A 16,210-nucleotide genomic window follows, 5' to 3' on the forward strand; every position below is an offset into this window, starting at 1 on the left:
ATATAACAATAAACACATTGTAACATGTATTTTACCCTTGAGTCACCCAATGAAACATTACAATTTTTTGAAAAACTGGGTGAATGAGACGACTAAAGGCCAAATAAGGATCTAATCAATAAACTAATGACAAATTAGGGAAATTATCAGTTAACCAAAGGCAAGTTAGGGTGAGTTTAGTTCAGCTTTTTGATACTGTACTTTTTGAAAAAGTAGGGGTTTTAAAAAGTACGGTATGAAATTTAGTTTTTTTGAAAAGTTATTAAAAAGTGCTTTTTGAAAAAAACTGAGTATTTGGCTATCACTTATAAAATTGACAGTTCGAGTTATAAATTACCAAAAAGGACAATGTATATATAAGGGAGTTTAGTTCATACTTAAATCAACTTCTTAATAATACTTACTAAAAAAAAAAACTACTTACTAATAATAATAATAAAACATATTATTGGTATTATTTTAATAATGTTGTGTTTAGTTTTTTTTAGTGTCATAATTATTTGTGAATTTGAGGTTGTTGCTGCACTTTAGATTTGTTAGAGGTGGCAAAATCTGACACGACCCGCGAACCCGACACAGCTAACCCATTTATAAACAAGTTATGGATTGAGGCTAAACAGGTTCAGGTTATATTCGGGTTGACATGACTAACCCGTTTAATAAACGGGACGAGTTTGTGTTTAGCATGCAAACCTGTCTAACCTGTTTAGCTTATAAAATTATTAGTTATTTTGATATTATTACTTAATTTATGGTTGTTTTTATATGTTTATTACTATATTTATAGTTGTAATTGTATTTTAATTTTATACGCATGAGAATTGATAAAGATTATATTGGTTAAGTATGACTTATTAATTAAATAGATTATAAAATGGGTCATTTGTATTGACTTTTACATAACTTGTTAATTAAACAAGTTAAACATGTCGGGTCGGGTTGACTTGCTTAATAAACAAGTCGTGTGCAGGTTGAGGATTCTTGACACGTTTAGTAAACAAGTTAGGTTCGGGTCAACCCATATAACCGAATACTCATGACTCGACATGACACGAACCTGACCCACGAACACGAATTGCCACCTCTAAGATTTGTAAATCTGTGATCCATGGTTCTCACTTCTCATCGTGTAAATTTGTGTTTTAAACAAAGGGATAAGATTGGATTTTTAGGACAAACTATGGGCAATTTGGGAAATTCCCTGAACTTCCAATGGTAACATATGAAACGCGCTTCACAACTGTTTGCAATCGGTGGCTTCCTCAACTTTTTGCAATATTGAATTTTTATTAAAGCGCATTTCCAAAACTACACCAAACACGCAGTTTGGATTTTCAGTAGCAAAAAGTGCTAAAAGCGCTCCCTAAAGCTGAAACAAACGCACACTTAGTTCGCAAAAATATGGTAACTCAAGTTTAAAGTAAGGACTTCATTATATTTATTAACTTCATCAACGAACTCAGGTAAGGAATTGTCATTTTTGTGAAACTTTAGGATCACTATGTTTTCCTTATAACTCAAGGTACTTAAATGTAAATTTCCCACACACGTAAAAAAAAAAAAACTAATCAGTGTTCACTCACCTTCTAAAATTTTATACTATACCCAGTGTAAGGTATTAATTTGGGCCAGCCCATTAGTGTATCATGGATAAGGTCCAAAAATATTAGCTTGGGCTAGCTCAAGCTCATCCTTGAAAAATTAGAGGTACAAGTACCACTAAGTACTAACCCATGCTTCATTTGGGCTAACTAAGCTTGGGCTCAAAATCTTGGTCCTAAATCCTAACAACGTAAAGAGTTGAAACACTACCCAGGCCCAGAAACAAAAGGAACTCGGTGAATAACGTGAGTCCGTCGGATGAATCCCACCTAACACATCTGAGCCGTCAATTTCGTCCCAAAAAAACCCACTCTTAACTTTTCGATAAAAAGTAGTCGGCAGAGAGAAAAAAGGAAAGTAGAAAACCCTTCACTCTCTATCTCTCTCTCTCTAAGACACACACACACCCGCTCTCAACTCGGTCTGTAGAGAGAGAAATCGGAAGATCCGAAACCCGAAACAGCGAAGAAGAATGTCGGGAGTGACGAACCAGGAAGAAGATAAGAAGCCCACTGATCAATCGGCCCACATCAATCTCAAAGTCAAGGGCCAGGTCTCTCTCTCTCTCTCTCTCTCTCTCTATTTTTCATTTCTCTGTGTTTTTTTTTTTTTTGATAATTAGGTATTATTGCAATTTATTATGGAGTTTTAGATCTGTATGTTACATTTATTATTATTAATTTTTAGTTTATAGGCTTTGTCATCTGTGAACTTAAAAAGGGTTTTTTTTTTTTTTTTTGAAAAAATATTTTTAGTTTTATGTTTTTGAATATTTGTGCTATTTTTAGGGTAATGGGATATGATCGTCACTGTGTATATTTTTGTGCTTGGATTAAACTATTCTGATCATTGTGGGTCCCATAGTACGGAGGTTCCAATGCCATAGAACCCAATAAACTTATGCTTGTGACATGGGGTTTTGGTAGTGTTGCTGTTTTATATCATAGTTTGTGTAATCATATTTTGGGGTTTTAAATTGTAACAGCAATAACAGTTTTTCTTGATGTAAAATTTGTTGGTTTAGTTAATTTTTTTGTTAAATTAACATTTTATTGCATTCGTAGTTGATTGTTGTTGATTTTCGGAGGTGTCATTTAAGCTAGAGCTCATTATGAATGCATGTTTTCCTTTTGGACCTTTGTTATGTGCCTTCAAAGTTAATGGGTAATGTTCATTTGTTTAGAGAATGTATGGCAGCATTGAAATTGATTGATATGTAGCTTCGTAACTGTTTTAACAGACAAATGACGAATACGAATTCTCAATGTATTTTATTTGATTCCATTATGGACTCATGAATAATCATTGGTTTGTTCGGTTCATAGTAATCCGTACTTTTAGGAATGGGTAATTTCTCAAGTGGACTGGAAAATTAGCTCCGGGAAGGTGCTTTAAATGCACGTGGTTCCAAGTTAATGCCAGAAAGTGGAAGATAAACTTTCTATTGTCGTGATTTGGTAATCATTACTTCAATCAAACATGCTTGGGTATAAACTACACATTTATTTCCAGAAACATTCATTTAAAGTACTTTAGCTGAGTGTGTACTTATTGCCCGTTTGGTACAACTTATTTTCAGTCTTTTTTGGAAATGGGCCATTTGAAAAGCTTTACCTAGAAAGTGGGGTGTTAAAAAGTATATACTTTGAAAAAAATGCAGTTTTACGTTACCTTCCCAAATGGGCACATAGTGTCTTGGAAGCTTGTCGTGCTATGACTTGACTATTCTAATTTGTTTTGTTCTGCTTTCTTACTGATTTATTGTTGCTTAATTTATGATGTTAGTATATTTTGGTTCTTGTTATATTTGTCTTACAAGTTACTGGAACTACTATTTGTGAACTTGTGATTTGATGAGTTTCTCTTCACAAGGGCTTAATTTTCTTTTAGTTGGTCTACCATATTTGTCTTCATGCATCTTAAACAATTAATTGAGCCATAATGTACTCCTCTTTTAGATTAATAAATCAAAGTACATTATTGTGCGCTGCACTCCTATAAAAATGCACATTTTTGCGTGTTACTGTTTGCTTTTGTATGTTTATTTATGTTGGCAATAAATTCGTTGAAATAATCTCAATGTTTTCAGTAAAAGTTTTTTTCTTCCTCATGTAGAAACTTTTAAAAAATAGGAAACATGCATTGAGGTCTTATATTTCTTACTTGTGTGAATTAAATATGCTTGTATAATGGTTGATCTTGATGCTCTTGCTAGTTCAATAAGTTTATGAACTTTGTTCATGCATTTGTTTTATTTATTTTTAAATCCAATTATTTAGTAGAGGATGGTTGTTGGAAGTATGTCTTGGACATTGTAGATCTTTATCATATGCATATTGCACTATAATTGCTCGGAAGTGAGAAGTTAGTGAGACATTAGTATTGCAGACCATTCCATGTTTGGCTTTGTACATATTGAGCAATCCTATGGTAGCTTTTTGTCACAGGGTTAATTTTTCACTCAAATTTTCTGCCTGTTATGGCCCTAAGTCCCTGACTTAGTCTCAGCCAACACCACACACTTATTGCAATAACACTTAGAACAGATAATATTGGGATGTTTAAACACACAGCACACACAATATTTACAGGGAACCCACCCCCACCCCCACCCCCACCCCCACCCCCACCCCCAACCTTTATTACTTAATCTCAAGTACAAAGGAAACCCTTTTACAATCCTAGAGAATTTCACAGAATTTTCCCGAGTCCAAATACACTCTGCTGTTGACACCCCAACAGTCTTAGGGTTAAATACACAAAATTAACTGCTATGGCAGTTACTGCCTGGTAACTGCTTGGGTCTTGTACAATCTGCCACTTGTTTTCTGACTTAGGACACCTTCAACCGATGCTGTCTTGGCTTGCTCTTCACGTTTCCAGCTCCTACACAGCAAGTCTGATCATCAGGAAAGCTAGGAATTGCTTGGTAACTACTTAATAACTGCCACTGCACATGCATTGCCCATGTCTCAGTAGACCATGGGGCCTTTGCCCATTCTCTAGCAATCCACACAACATGTTCCCACACGTTTTGGAGAGGCTTGGCCCATGCTCAATGCCTCCAATTAGCACTACAGCCCACACAGCATGCCCACTTGCAGCACACAAAGTAACTGCCATCAGCCCACTAGCACTTGTCCATGCATTCAGCCAGCCCCCACTAGCCCAATGCCTTGCACACAGCATTTAATCATCACAGCAGCCCAGCCCTACCTTGCACTCAAGCCACCAAGCCCACACACAAGGAACCAACAACTAAGCCACCAATGCCATGCACTACCACATAGAGTCAGCACCACCTGCTGCTGCTCATCATCACAACCATCTCTGCCCACCATGACCCTCTTCTGCCATGGCCTTGGGGCATCATGTGGAGCAAGGTGCCTCCATATGCTGCCCCTCATCATTGCTCATTGATCCAACTCGAGTAGGGAGACTGGCAGGTCCCCCTCAAAGAGCCCTTAGGAGCATCCCTAGTCAGGCATGAGGAGTTATGAGTGTGTTGAGAAAACATGAAGCCAAGGGATTGACCCAATGCTGTCCAAGCCCCCTCATTCCTCATGTCATCATCAGCAACACATTATGCTCCTAACACCTTGTCAACTAGGACGTATCACATAAGCTTGCATATGCATTTTTTTGATAATTTGATAGTTGGGGGAGTGGGGGATTTGGACCATGGATGTCTTTATTGGAAACATCAAGAGATGCTAGTTGTCCTACAAGGCTCTTGGCAGCTTGCATGTGCATTTTTACAGTTATGGTCTTCAATATTTAATATAAGCACCATAAGACGTTCAATGAAAGCACAGGGTATCTCTCTTTCTCTCTCTATATATATATTTTCAATACTGCCCCTGAAAATACTTTAATATTCCTAGATGATGTAAATTTTAATGGATTGGCAAGGCAATCAATGTGCTCTAGAAAGGGTTAAACTATTTATTATCTTTACTATGCAAATTTCTGTTTTGTGCACTTTCTGTTTATTTACATTGCATCTATGGTTCAATGGTAGGGCATGGAGACATGCAATCAGTGTGAGGTTCTAAATACTAATTTGGCTTTGTTCTTTTAGGATGGAAATGAAGTATTTTTCAGGATTAAGAGGAGCACTCAACTGAAGAAACTTATGAATGCTTATTGTGATCGGCAGTCAGTGGATATCAGCTCAATTGCATTCTTGTTTGATGGCCGTCGTCTCCGAGCAGAGCAGACTCCAGATGAGGTATCTCCCCCACTGACATTGTGTGCATGTGTGTGAATGCCATTGTTTGAGCTTAGTTTCTTACTTTTAATATTTGTTGCTGCAGCTGGAAATGGAGGATGGAGATGAGATTGACGCCATGCTGCACCAAACGGGAGGTGCCACTGCATAAATGGGTTTTGCAGGTTGTTTCTCTGGCAGGAGAGATCTATAGATAGATTGGTGAATATCTAAAAGACAATGTTTGGAACTGTTTCGATGTTATCTACTAAAAGATTAGCCTTTTCTGAATGATTCTGGGATATATGCCTCGATAATTTCGAAAGAGTTTGGTATTCTGTTATTTCCATGGCATTATGTGTTGTTTTATTTTAGATTGAATTTTAATGGCTTCATGGGGTTCAGAAGGATTCAGTTTATAGATTGAAATCCAAGAAAGGGAGATGCTATCGCATTTAGTCAACCAAGTACGCTGCATCTCTCCCCCTAAAGAGATCATCAAATCAGACGATGCTGCTAATGGTGAAATCAGAAGTTGGTGAAACATGCTAGAATATGGTATTTCCCATGGCTTTTCCATGTACATTTGGTTTTATGCTTGCATGTATCTTTGACTCTGTTGTCAACCCTATTTATAGTCTTACTAAATAAGTGGTGGTTAAAGACATAATTTTTTTTTCTTCAACATTTAAAACCTGAATTGCATAGCATGAACCAGATGGGGATCCATATTCAACCTCGGGTGAGGTTGAAATATTAGTCGGTCTATTGAAGTTGCCAGATGCAGAATTGCAAAGATGGTGAACGAAATTGGTTTCTTTAGTAAAGAGAACGACTACTATCCTTTACAAAGCTCATCCCACCTTGAGAGTAGAGTAAATTGCTCGGAATCTTGTTTATTTTATAGACTTTTTATGTAGCTTCTGTTGCAGCACTTATATAAGATCCAACAAGGCACTGCTTAAAATCTTACTGAGAACACAATACATTCAAAACTTTTGCAAATGTTTCTCTTTTCGAACTATTATTATGTAGCAGATCTCTCAAGCAACACAATTCTAAGCCATAAAAACTTTACAAACTGGTTACAATTTCTCAAGGAGTAACAACTATCAAAGAATTGAAGTGTGCAAAACTGACGAAATTAGTTAGTTACATGCTTATTTTTACAGGAACGCGTTTCTTAAAAAAATGGAGTAAAATTACTGGCTTGTTTTTCATAATCGGTCATGTGGGCAATCTTGTCAAGGTGGTCAATCACTCTTCAGCAACAAGAGTGTGATAGCTACCTTTGGCTCTAAGCGGAATGGATGAAGACCTTTTATGAGGATCTATTTCAAAATAAGGATAAATATGACAATCAGTTTTGATGGTATGCCACTAAGTTTCGGATAGAAACCACAATTTTCGAGTGATGCTATTACTAAGTACTAATTTCACTTGTAAGTTGTAACTGTATGGTAACTTGCTTATTTTCTGTGTGTAAAATCAATCCCTATAAACTGGCTTGTAAATCTTTGCATAGTTTGCATAGGCATTATATATTTAAGAATGAGTAACAATAGAACTATAAAAATGTAAAGAAGTAAGGCTTAAAATTTAGAATAGACCGTATAATGAATATGGAATTGTAAATCTTATTGATATTTGATATAAGTGGGAATGGAAAGATTGAGAATTTATGATTACAAGGAGACATATCAGGAGTTCCGGAGAGCCCCTACCCTACGGTAGATCCGCTAGCACCACTCTTAGAGAAAGAAAGAAGAAAGGCTACAAGGGATGATACTATATGAAATATGGTGGTGTACAAACCACTCTTAGAGAAAGAAAGAAGAAAGGCTGCAAGAGATGATAGTGATACTATATGAAATATGGTAGTGTCTTCTTTCTTGGAGAAATGCACTTCTTACAGAAGTCTATTTCTTGGAACTCTCTCTTTGGTCTCCATTGTCTTGAGAGCCATTATTGGCTTTTTGAATCACTTTTAAAGTTGGATGTTGATAGAGAAATGCACTTTTTTGTATGGCTTTTGTTAACAAGTGCATTCGGGCATCTGTTAAGGAGGAATTTAATAAACCCCACTACATTGGAAAGAAATAAAAATAAATAAATATATACTTCTTTAACTAACTAATGTGCGATTACACCCAAAAAATTGATTGATTATGATAATAAAAAAAATTCAACCATAGCCAATGCCTTTAGACGCTGGTTAAACTCTTTGTATTATGCTTGTGCTCTTTGATGCATTTGTTGGTCTCTGAACCATTTTGGATGAAAGCTTGATTTTTTGTCGGTGAATGTCACGCCTTGCATTTTTAACTTTACTGGATTTCTTTTACCTTTTTTTCTTGAGAACGAAAATGAATTCAATCAAAAAAAGAAAAGAAAAAGAAAAAGAATTAACTTTGATGCTCTTTGCTTTTGTTGGAGGTGAATGTCCACAATATTTTGTATTTTGGATTTTTGTGGAATGCTGTTTGGATTTGTTACTTGTTAGTTCTCAGCTTTACTCTTTTGCTTTTGTCAGAGGAATGGATGACGATTCCATAAACGTGTCTTCATTTTTTTTAGATAATTTGTGAAGGATTCTCAAGACCAAGACCAAAGAGAATGAAGCGGGTCCGGAGGGTCACCTCGGGGCAGAGCACAAGGGATCGGCGGAGGCTGCTGCGCAGCCCCGCCGTCATCAATGAGTACAATGGCCTGGAACTGTAGGGGGTTTGGGAACCGGCGTACAGTTCGTGCCCTTGAGAAGGTAGCGTCTTCTGAAGATCCCAGTTTTATTTTTTTAATGGAAACAAAATTAGTGTTATCTGAAATGGTTGGTATAAAGGAGGGGTTGAAAAGGTCCCAAGGGCTGGTGGTGCCGTGTAAGGGGCGTAGTGGGGGATTAGCATTGCTTTGAAAAAAAGAGTTGAAAGTGGATATCCAATCTTTCTCCGATAGCCACATTGACGCGATAGTTGATCAGGGGGTTAACGGGAAGCAATGGAGAATAACAGGTTTTTACGGAAACCCGGAAACGAGTAAAAGACAGGAATCTTGGCTTTTGCTCAACCGGTTATCCTCTCTGAACTCTCTGCCGTGGGTCTGCCTTGGTGACTTTAACGAGTTGATGAATAGTAGTGAAAAGGAGGGTGGCTGTACTTGACCGGCGAAACAAATGGAAGCCTTTTGTGATGCAATTAACACGAGTAACCTTCGTGACATGGGGTATACAGGCCAAGACTTTACATGGAGTAGACGTTTGGGCAGCAGAGGTTGGGTTAGGGAGCGGCTTGACAGAGCTATAGTCTCTACAAATTGGGCAGCCAGGTTTCCGAAAATGCAACTCCACCATAAACCCAACTCATCCTCTAATCACTGTATTCTAATTCTCAAGGATATTCAGCAGAAAAGTAAGGGTGGGCGTCGTAAGAAAATGTTCCGCTTCGAAGAAATGTGGCTGAAAGATGAAGCTTGTGTCAGAGTGATCGAAGAGGCTTGGGACAGGGGATTGCACTTGGTGCCCATTTCTCCTCTTTCTTCCTGTCTAGAGGAGTGTAGGCGCTCCTTGTCTGCCTGGAACAATAACTCTTTTGGGCATGTGGGGAAAAAACTAGCGTTGCTGCAAGCTAGATTGGAGGGGTTGGAAGGTATGAGGGGGTCCTCTGTTACACTGAAGGAGATAGAGTGCACTAGAACAGAGATAAACACTTTATTGGATACTGAGGAAATCATGTGGCACCAAAGATCCAGAATATGCTGGTTGAAACACGGGGATAAAAACACGTCTTTTTTCCATACTAAGGCTTCAAGCAGATATAACCGGAACACTATCCAGGGTGTGATGGATAATTCTGGGAACTGGCAAAGTGAAGATGAGGGTATTAAAAATTCCTTTGTGGACTATTTTGGGAGCCTATTTACTACGTCCAACCCAGTGGTGAGTGAGGAACTTATCCATGCTATTCAAGGAAAGGTGACGGAGCCAATGAACGTTTTGCTCACTAGGGACTTTCAGGCTTCAGAAGTGGACTCTGCTCTAAAACACATGTACCCCACCTCAGCTCCGGGCCCAGACGGGATGCCCCCAATTTTTTACCAGAAATTCTGGTCTAAGGTACGCCCTGTAGTTGTAAAATCTGTTTTAGATTTTCTAAACTTAGGCATTATTCCCCTGCACTTCAATGAAACACACATTGTTTTAATTCCAAAAGTAAAAGAACCACAAAGGGTGACAGATTTTCGTCCAATTAGTCTATGTAACGTTGTTTATAAACTTGCATCCAAGTCTATTGCCAACAGGCTTAAACAGATTTTACCTAAGCTAGTGTGTGAGAATCAAAGTGCCTTTGTGGCTGAAAGGCTCATTACAGACAACGTGTTGGTGGCGTCGGAGACAATGTATCATATCAGCCAGAGAAGGAAGGGCAAGGTGGGGGAGATGGCATTGAAACTGGACATGAGCAAGGCCTACGATAGGGTCGAATGGGGCTGCCTGGAACGGATAATGTTGAAAATGGGTTTTGCGGAGAAATGGGTAGCACTGATCATGAAGTGCATCTGCTCAGTCTCTTATGCCATCAAAATTAACGAAATCCCACGTGGCCACATCATCCCGTCAAGGGGTTTACGCCAAGGGGACCCATTGTCTCCTTACCTCTTCCTTATTTGTGCGGAAGGCCTTTCGGCTATGCTACACAAGGCTGTGCAAAGAAAGAGCCTTAGTGGGATATCCGTTTGTAGAAGAGGGCCAAAAATCTCCCATCTCTTTTTTGCGGACGACAGTATCATTTTTGGGAAAGCAACCGAAGCGGAGGGAGTGGAAATCCTAAGAATTCTCAAAGTGTATGAAGCTTCTTCGGGGCAGCTGCTAAATAATCAGAAAACCTCCCTCTTCTTTAGCAGAAACACAAGAGGAGAAGTGCAAACAAAGATTAAAACTATGTTTGGCGCTCAAATGATTAAGCAACATGAAACATACCTAGGTCTTCCTTCCCTAATTGGAAGATCAAAATCCAATTCCTTTGCTCAATTGAAGTCCAAGGTAGCTAACAAACTGTCGGGCTGGAAAGAGAAACTCCTCTCGGCTGCCGGCAAAGAGGTTCTCATCAAGGCCGTGGCCCAAGTGGTCCCGTCCTATACTATGAGCTGTTTTAAGCTCCCGGATAACCTTTGTGATGACCTTACCAGCATGATAAGACAGTTTTGGTGGGGCCAAAGAAAGAATGAGAAGAAGCTGGCCTGGGTTAGTTGGGAGCGGCTATGCCAATCAAAGGAAAACGGTGGGATGGGCTTTAGGGACTTGAAGAGTTTCAATAAGGCTCTCTTAGCGAAACAAGGGTGGAGGCTGCTGTCCAACACCCAATCTCTTTTCTCAAGGGTTTTCAAAGCGAAATATTTCTCGGATTGTGATTTTACTGAGGCTTCCATTGGTCATCACCCGTCTTTTGCGTGGCGAAGCATAATGTCTGCCCAATCTGTGGTTAAGAAGGAGGTTAGGTGGAGGGTGGGTAATGGCAGAAGCATTCAAATCTAGACTGATGAATGGCTGCCATCCTTGTCTTACCCGAGGATCCTCTCTCCCGCTCAGGTCCAGTGGGCTAACGCAAAGGTTTGTGACCTCATTGTGGAAGATCGTGGAGAATGGAACTTGGCCGTTGTTAAGCACCTCTTTAATCCTATGGAAGCAGACCTGGTGATGAGCATCCCTCTTAGCCAAAGGTTGCAAGCGGATAGAGTGGTCTGGGGGGGTACAAGAAGTGGGAAATTTTCGGTTAGCAGCGCCTATCACAGCATCCGTGCAATGGAGAATTCCAACAAGGAAGAATGCTCTGATACATCGGAGATGAAGAATCTCTGGAAACGTATCTGGAACCTGCATCTTCCTAACAAAATCCGGAGTTTTGCATGGAGAGCCTGCCGAGGTGCCTTAGCCACCAAAGCCAACCTGAAGAAGAGGCAAATCACAAAGGATGATACGTGCAACCATTGCGGGAAGGAAGCCGAAACCAGCACTCATCTCTTTTGGTTCTGTGATAAGGCGAAAGATGCTTGGAGCAACAGTAAAACGGCTCTCCCTTTCTCTATTGATAAAGGATGGGGTTTCATTGATGTAATATGGCAGCTAGTGAAACAAAGCCCGGTGTCCTCAGACTTAATGGAAAAAACCATCTCCATGTGCTGGGAAATTTGGAAGGACAGGAACACCGTTTGTAACGGGGGTGTGAGTCGGTCAGGTAACACTCTGGCCAGGAGCTCAGTTGCTATAGTGGAGGAGTTTAGGGGCGCAAACGAAAGGGTGTTTCTGTCTGGTCCAGAGCGGCATGTCAGGTGGCTTCCTCTAGAACCACCTGGGTACAAAATGAATGTTGACGCTGCAATATTCAAAGACCTTCGGGCTATGGGGGCGGGTCTGGTGCTAAGGGACTCGCAAGGCTTGGTCTTGGCTGCTATGAGCAAGAGAGTCCCTGCCAACCTGGAAGCGCTGGAAGCAGAGGCGAAGGCTATGGAAGTTGCAGTCCAGTTTGCAGGGGAGGCGGGGTTTAGAGAGGTGTATTTTGAGACCGACTCCAGCACACTTAAGAATATCCTAACTGGAATATCAGAGGCCCTTGCCTCTATCGAAACAATCACAGACAACATCTTGGCCCATTTAGATAATTTCCGTTTTGTTTCTTTCTGTCATGTCAAAAGGGAAGGCAATAGGCCAGCCCACATCCTAGCCCAACATGCAAAATATGTGGGTGATTTTGTTGTTTGGTTGGAGGAAACTCCAAACTTGATTGAGGACGCGTGTTCTCAGGATATTGCTTGTAATGCTTCTGAAGTTTTATAAGATATTTGAATCTTCTTATCAAAAAAAAAAAAAAAAAAAAAAAAAGGAAATCACACACACAGACGAAGCACTCTTCTTAAGTTTAATATGACAATTATTCATTTTATTTTTGATTTTTGATTTTTTTTTTTATTTTTGATTTTTATTATTATTTTTTTTAACTTATGAGAAAAACCTTCTAGAATATCAATTGATATAACCATATAATATGCAAAATACTCTATTTTGTTATTATAATACATGAATTACGCTAATATTTATCAAAAGTTTCAGAAAAGTTTAAAAATTCAGTTGTTACGAAACTTAATTGAAAAGATACAATTACTTTCTTGAAAAAATGATAAAATTTTCTTATCTTTATGAAAATATTTTGATAATACATATCTAGTCTCTCAGAGACAAATTTCATTTTACGTTTTTATTTACATTAATGATAAATTTTGATAAGATGATTGGATTAGTTTAAAATTAGAAGGATATTTGGCACAAAATTCAAGTGGATTTGAAATCTTATTTTGAAATGCTGGACATAATATTAGAATTAATAACTTTAACTTAGATTACTTGATAAGCCCTTCAGTCCATGAAGGCATGAACCTTATGAAGGTTAGCACTTTGCTGTTAAGGTGCCAAAATAAAGTGACAAGTCTGAAGGGTCATTTTGATAAAAAGTATGGATTGTGATGACCTCTTCAAAATTAAAGAATGAATTGATATGTGATAGGACTTAGGAGCTACTTTTCTTTAACACCTAGATTTCATCCAGGATTTCAAATGATTTTTTAAATGCTTGAAGGTCTGATGAACTTTGACCCCATTAATTATTTTACCTTGATCCGGGCTTTATGTTAATATTATGCATCTAACATTTGTATCATCTCTTTTGCAATATGTTAATTTTACAATTGCGTGGGATTTATATGTTGTAAAAGATGATATATTAGATGCATAAAATACCTTCTCTCATGTTAAGATATTTCTTAGTAGTAAGTTATGGTAGACATTTATATAAGATTTGGAATTACATATGATAAACTAGATATGCCTTGAAGGGTTCACATTCCTTCGTTTATTTACCCACATTACTCCAATGGTCCTAGAGGGTAAAAATATATTAATAATGATAAACTGAGACATGTTGAAGATTTGATCAAGTGGAGCAACTTTGCAGCTAGAATATGTGGTTTATCACTTTATCTACTGTGCTCGTTCTGCTATACGACTTGCTGTGTTGTATTTCAGTTATTAAACTACAAGTCGCTTAGTGCAGTACTTATATATTTATTTGATGTAATTAGGGACACTTGTCAAATTTTCATAGGCCAATTGTAATAAGGGAGCTTTCTGTTAAAGTTTAGTATTTTGTTATTCTGTTTCTTTCTTGTATATAAGTTACAGTTGTATTGCGGGTTTCAGTAAAATTACGATTTCAGTTAAAATAAAATAAGAATTACAATAAAAAAATGACAAGAAGAAGTTATCATGGGGTACAACAAGTGCTACGTACCGCTTTTAATTTCTAACGATCTTTATTTATATATAGAGAGAGGTGGTCCATTTTCTCAAAAAAAAAAAAAAAAAAAAATATATATATATATATATATTTTTTTTTTTTCTCGGTATATAATTTTTCATTGTTAACCAAAAAATTATTTTTTGTGATAAAAAAAATCAAATAAATGTACAGCTCTATTAAATAAATTTTGATTATATCACATATATAGTTTTCATTTTATTTTAAATTTCAATCAGAATTTTGATATAAATATTGTTTTAATCTTGATTTTTTTTTTTCTTTTTCAAATAGAGTATTTATTATGATGTTGATGACTTAGATTTATTTTTGAAATTAAAATTTCTAATAGAAGTTGTGGGGGGTCTGAAGACTGAGGAGGGTTAGGCCGAGGAATAACTTGCATAGCCCAGGCGCGAAGGGGTAAATAAGCTTTGAGAATTTCGCCCACCCTAGGATGGAAATAGAATCAGGATAATTAGTATCTTGTGAAGGCCCAGGGAGAAGAGAAAGGAAAATAATGGGAATAAGGATGGAGGGAGGAAGTTTCCTGAAAGATATACCTCCCACCTCCGCATTAAATGCCTTACACCAACTTTATCAGCTGCATTAATGTGAAAATGACTTTTGAACAGTAACTCCACAGCTAGCAGCCCTTTTTACCACTTTCAGCAAAGTCCTGATGGGACAAGTATCATGGGAAATGCCTCTTGACGTACAAGTGGAGAGCTGGGATGCCTTGAAAGGGGATATAAAAGGAAGGGAACCCCTCAGAAGATAGGGGGATGAATCTTGAAAAAACGCTTAGAGAAGAAAAAAAAAACTAAGAGTATTCTGATGTAAACTTGAACGATATTTAATACAAATAATTGACCGAGGACTTGCTCGAGGTAGACTTTATTCCCAATTGTTGTTTCATTCATAACAACCTGTTACTTAGGCTCCACGACCTTAAGCTTGGGCTTAGTTTAGAATTGCACTTAGACTTGATTCTCCCTCTCTCTACAAATTATATTGTTTGGGCTTGATTAAGATGACAATGTACTACTAATCTAAGTGGCCTTGGACATTTATTTTTTGAGTTCTTACAGAAGTATTTCAAATAGATAAAAACATTTTATCTAACATACAAAATTATATAAAAAGGACTATTATTATTTTTCTTTTCAGATGCTTGTATTGCTCAAAATATTACTGGACTCAAATCCATCTTAGGCCCACATTTCTTTTGTGCATGTAGAACTTGTGCAGGCGTTATGGAGGTAGAGCATCGTGAGGAACCTTCTCTAGGGCACTAACTATAGGGGTATGACTTATGAGAAATGCACAACGTTCACAAAATTTGTATAAGAATGTAGACAATCCATAGTTTCCATTAGAAATCAAGTTTCCACTAGAATTTAACCAAATCTTGGGCCATGAAACGAATTGGCCACACCAGTGGCAATTTGATAGTTTTTGGAAATACCACTTTAAGGCATGAAGCTACTTTTCTTTGGGTATAATTTATTTAGAAAATTTTTGGATCAAAAGTATGATTAGAATATGAAGATTAGCTTATAAAACAAAGCAAAGATCATAAGGCTACACTAGGCCCCCTTAGAAAGAAAAGGGCATGGGTTTGAGCCCATTCTCATCAATTTCCCTATTTTCAATCTTCAGAATGAAGTTAGTTTTGTAATTCTTCTAAAAAAAAAAGTTAGTTTTGTAATAGTTAGATCGTATTATTCACAAAGATCATAATAGTAAAAAAGCTTTTAACAAACCATATACGTATATGAGCCTAGTCTTCCATCTCATTAAAACATTGATATCTCTTGAGTCGAGTGAACTCAATTAAATAGTGGCTCAAAATTAAAGGTATGGAGAACATTCAAGATTGAGCTACATCCATAGCACATACTATCATCAAGATCAAGTGTTGGTGTCTCTCAAAAAAAGAAAAAAAAAGAAAAAAGAAAAAAGAAAAAAAGATCAAGGGTTGGTAATTTAATCAAGAACCTTGTGGCTCAATGAGACTATCCACTTATCAAGGAGAACTTGAGTTCAATTTCTCTTC

At 37.6% G+C, this 16,210-nt stretch overlaps 1 protein-coding gene across 1 annotated transcript; it reads left to right on the top strand.

Moving 5' to 3' along the window:
- Window positions 1-1,943: 1,943 nt before the first annotated feature.
- Window positions 1,944-6,155, top strand: LOC126694510 (small ubiquitin-related modifier 1). Its single transcript, XM_050390833.1, has 3 exons — window positions 1,944-2,155; window positions 5,684-5,833; window positions 5,919-6,155. Exons 1-3 carry the CDS (start codon window positions 2,075-2,077, stop codon window positions 5,982-5,984), a joined length of 297 nt encoding a protein of 98 aa, XP_050246790.1. The 5' UTR covers window positions 1,944-2,074; the 3' UTR covers window positions 5,985-6,155.
- The last annotated feature ends 10,055 nt before the right edge of the window (window positions 6,156-16,210 follow it).

Source organism: Quercus robur, chromosome 8 (assembly GCF_932294415.1).
Source record: "Quercus robur chromosome 8, dhQueRobu3.1, whole genome shotgun sequence".
Taxonomy (NCBI): Eukaryota; Viridiplantae; Streptophyta; class Magnoliopsida; order Fagales; family Fagaceae; genus Quercus; species Quercus robur.

Excerpts from the sequence above, each read along its gene's own strand:
- LOC126694510 (XM_050390833.1), top strand. The coding sequence starts at position 2,075 with ATGTCGGGAGTGACGAACCAGGAAGAAGATAAGAAGCCCACTGATCAA. Across the intron at positions 2,156-5,683 it reads ATCTCAAAGTCAAGGGCCAG|GATGGAAATGAAGTATTTTT; the intron begins GTCTCTCTCTCT and ends TTGTTCTTTTAG. Across the intron at positions 5,834-5,918 it reads CAGAGCAGACTCCAGATGAG|CTGGAAATGGAGGATGGAGA; the intron begins GTATCTCCCCCA and ends TTGTTGCTGCAG.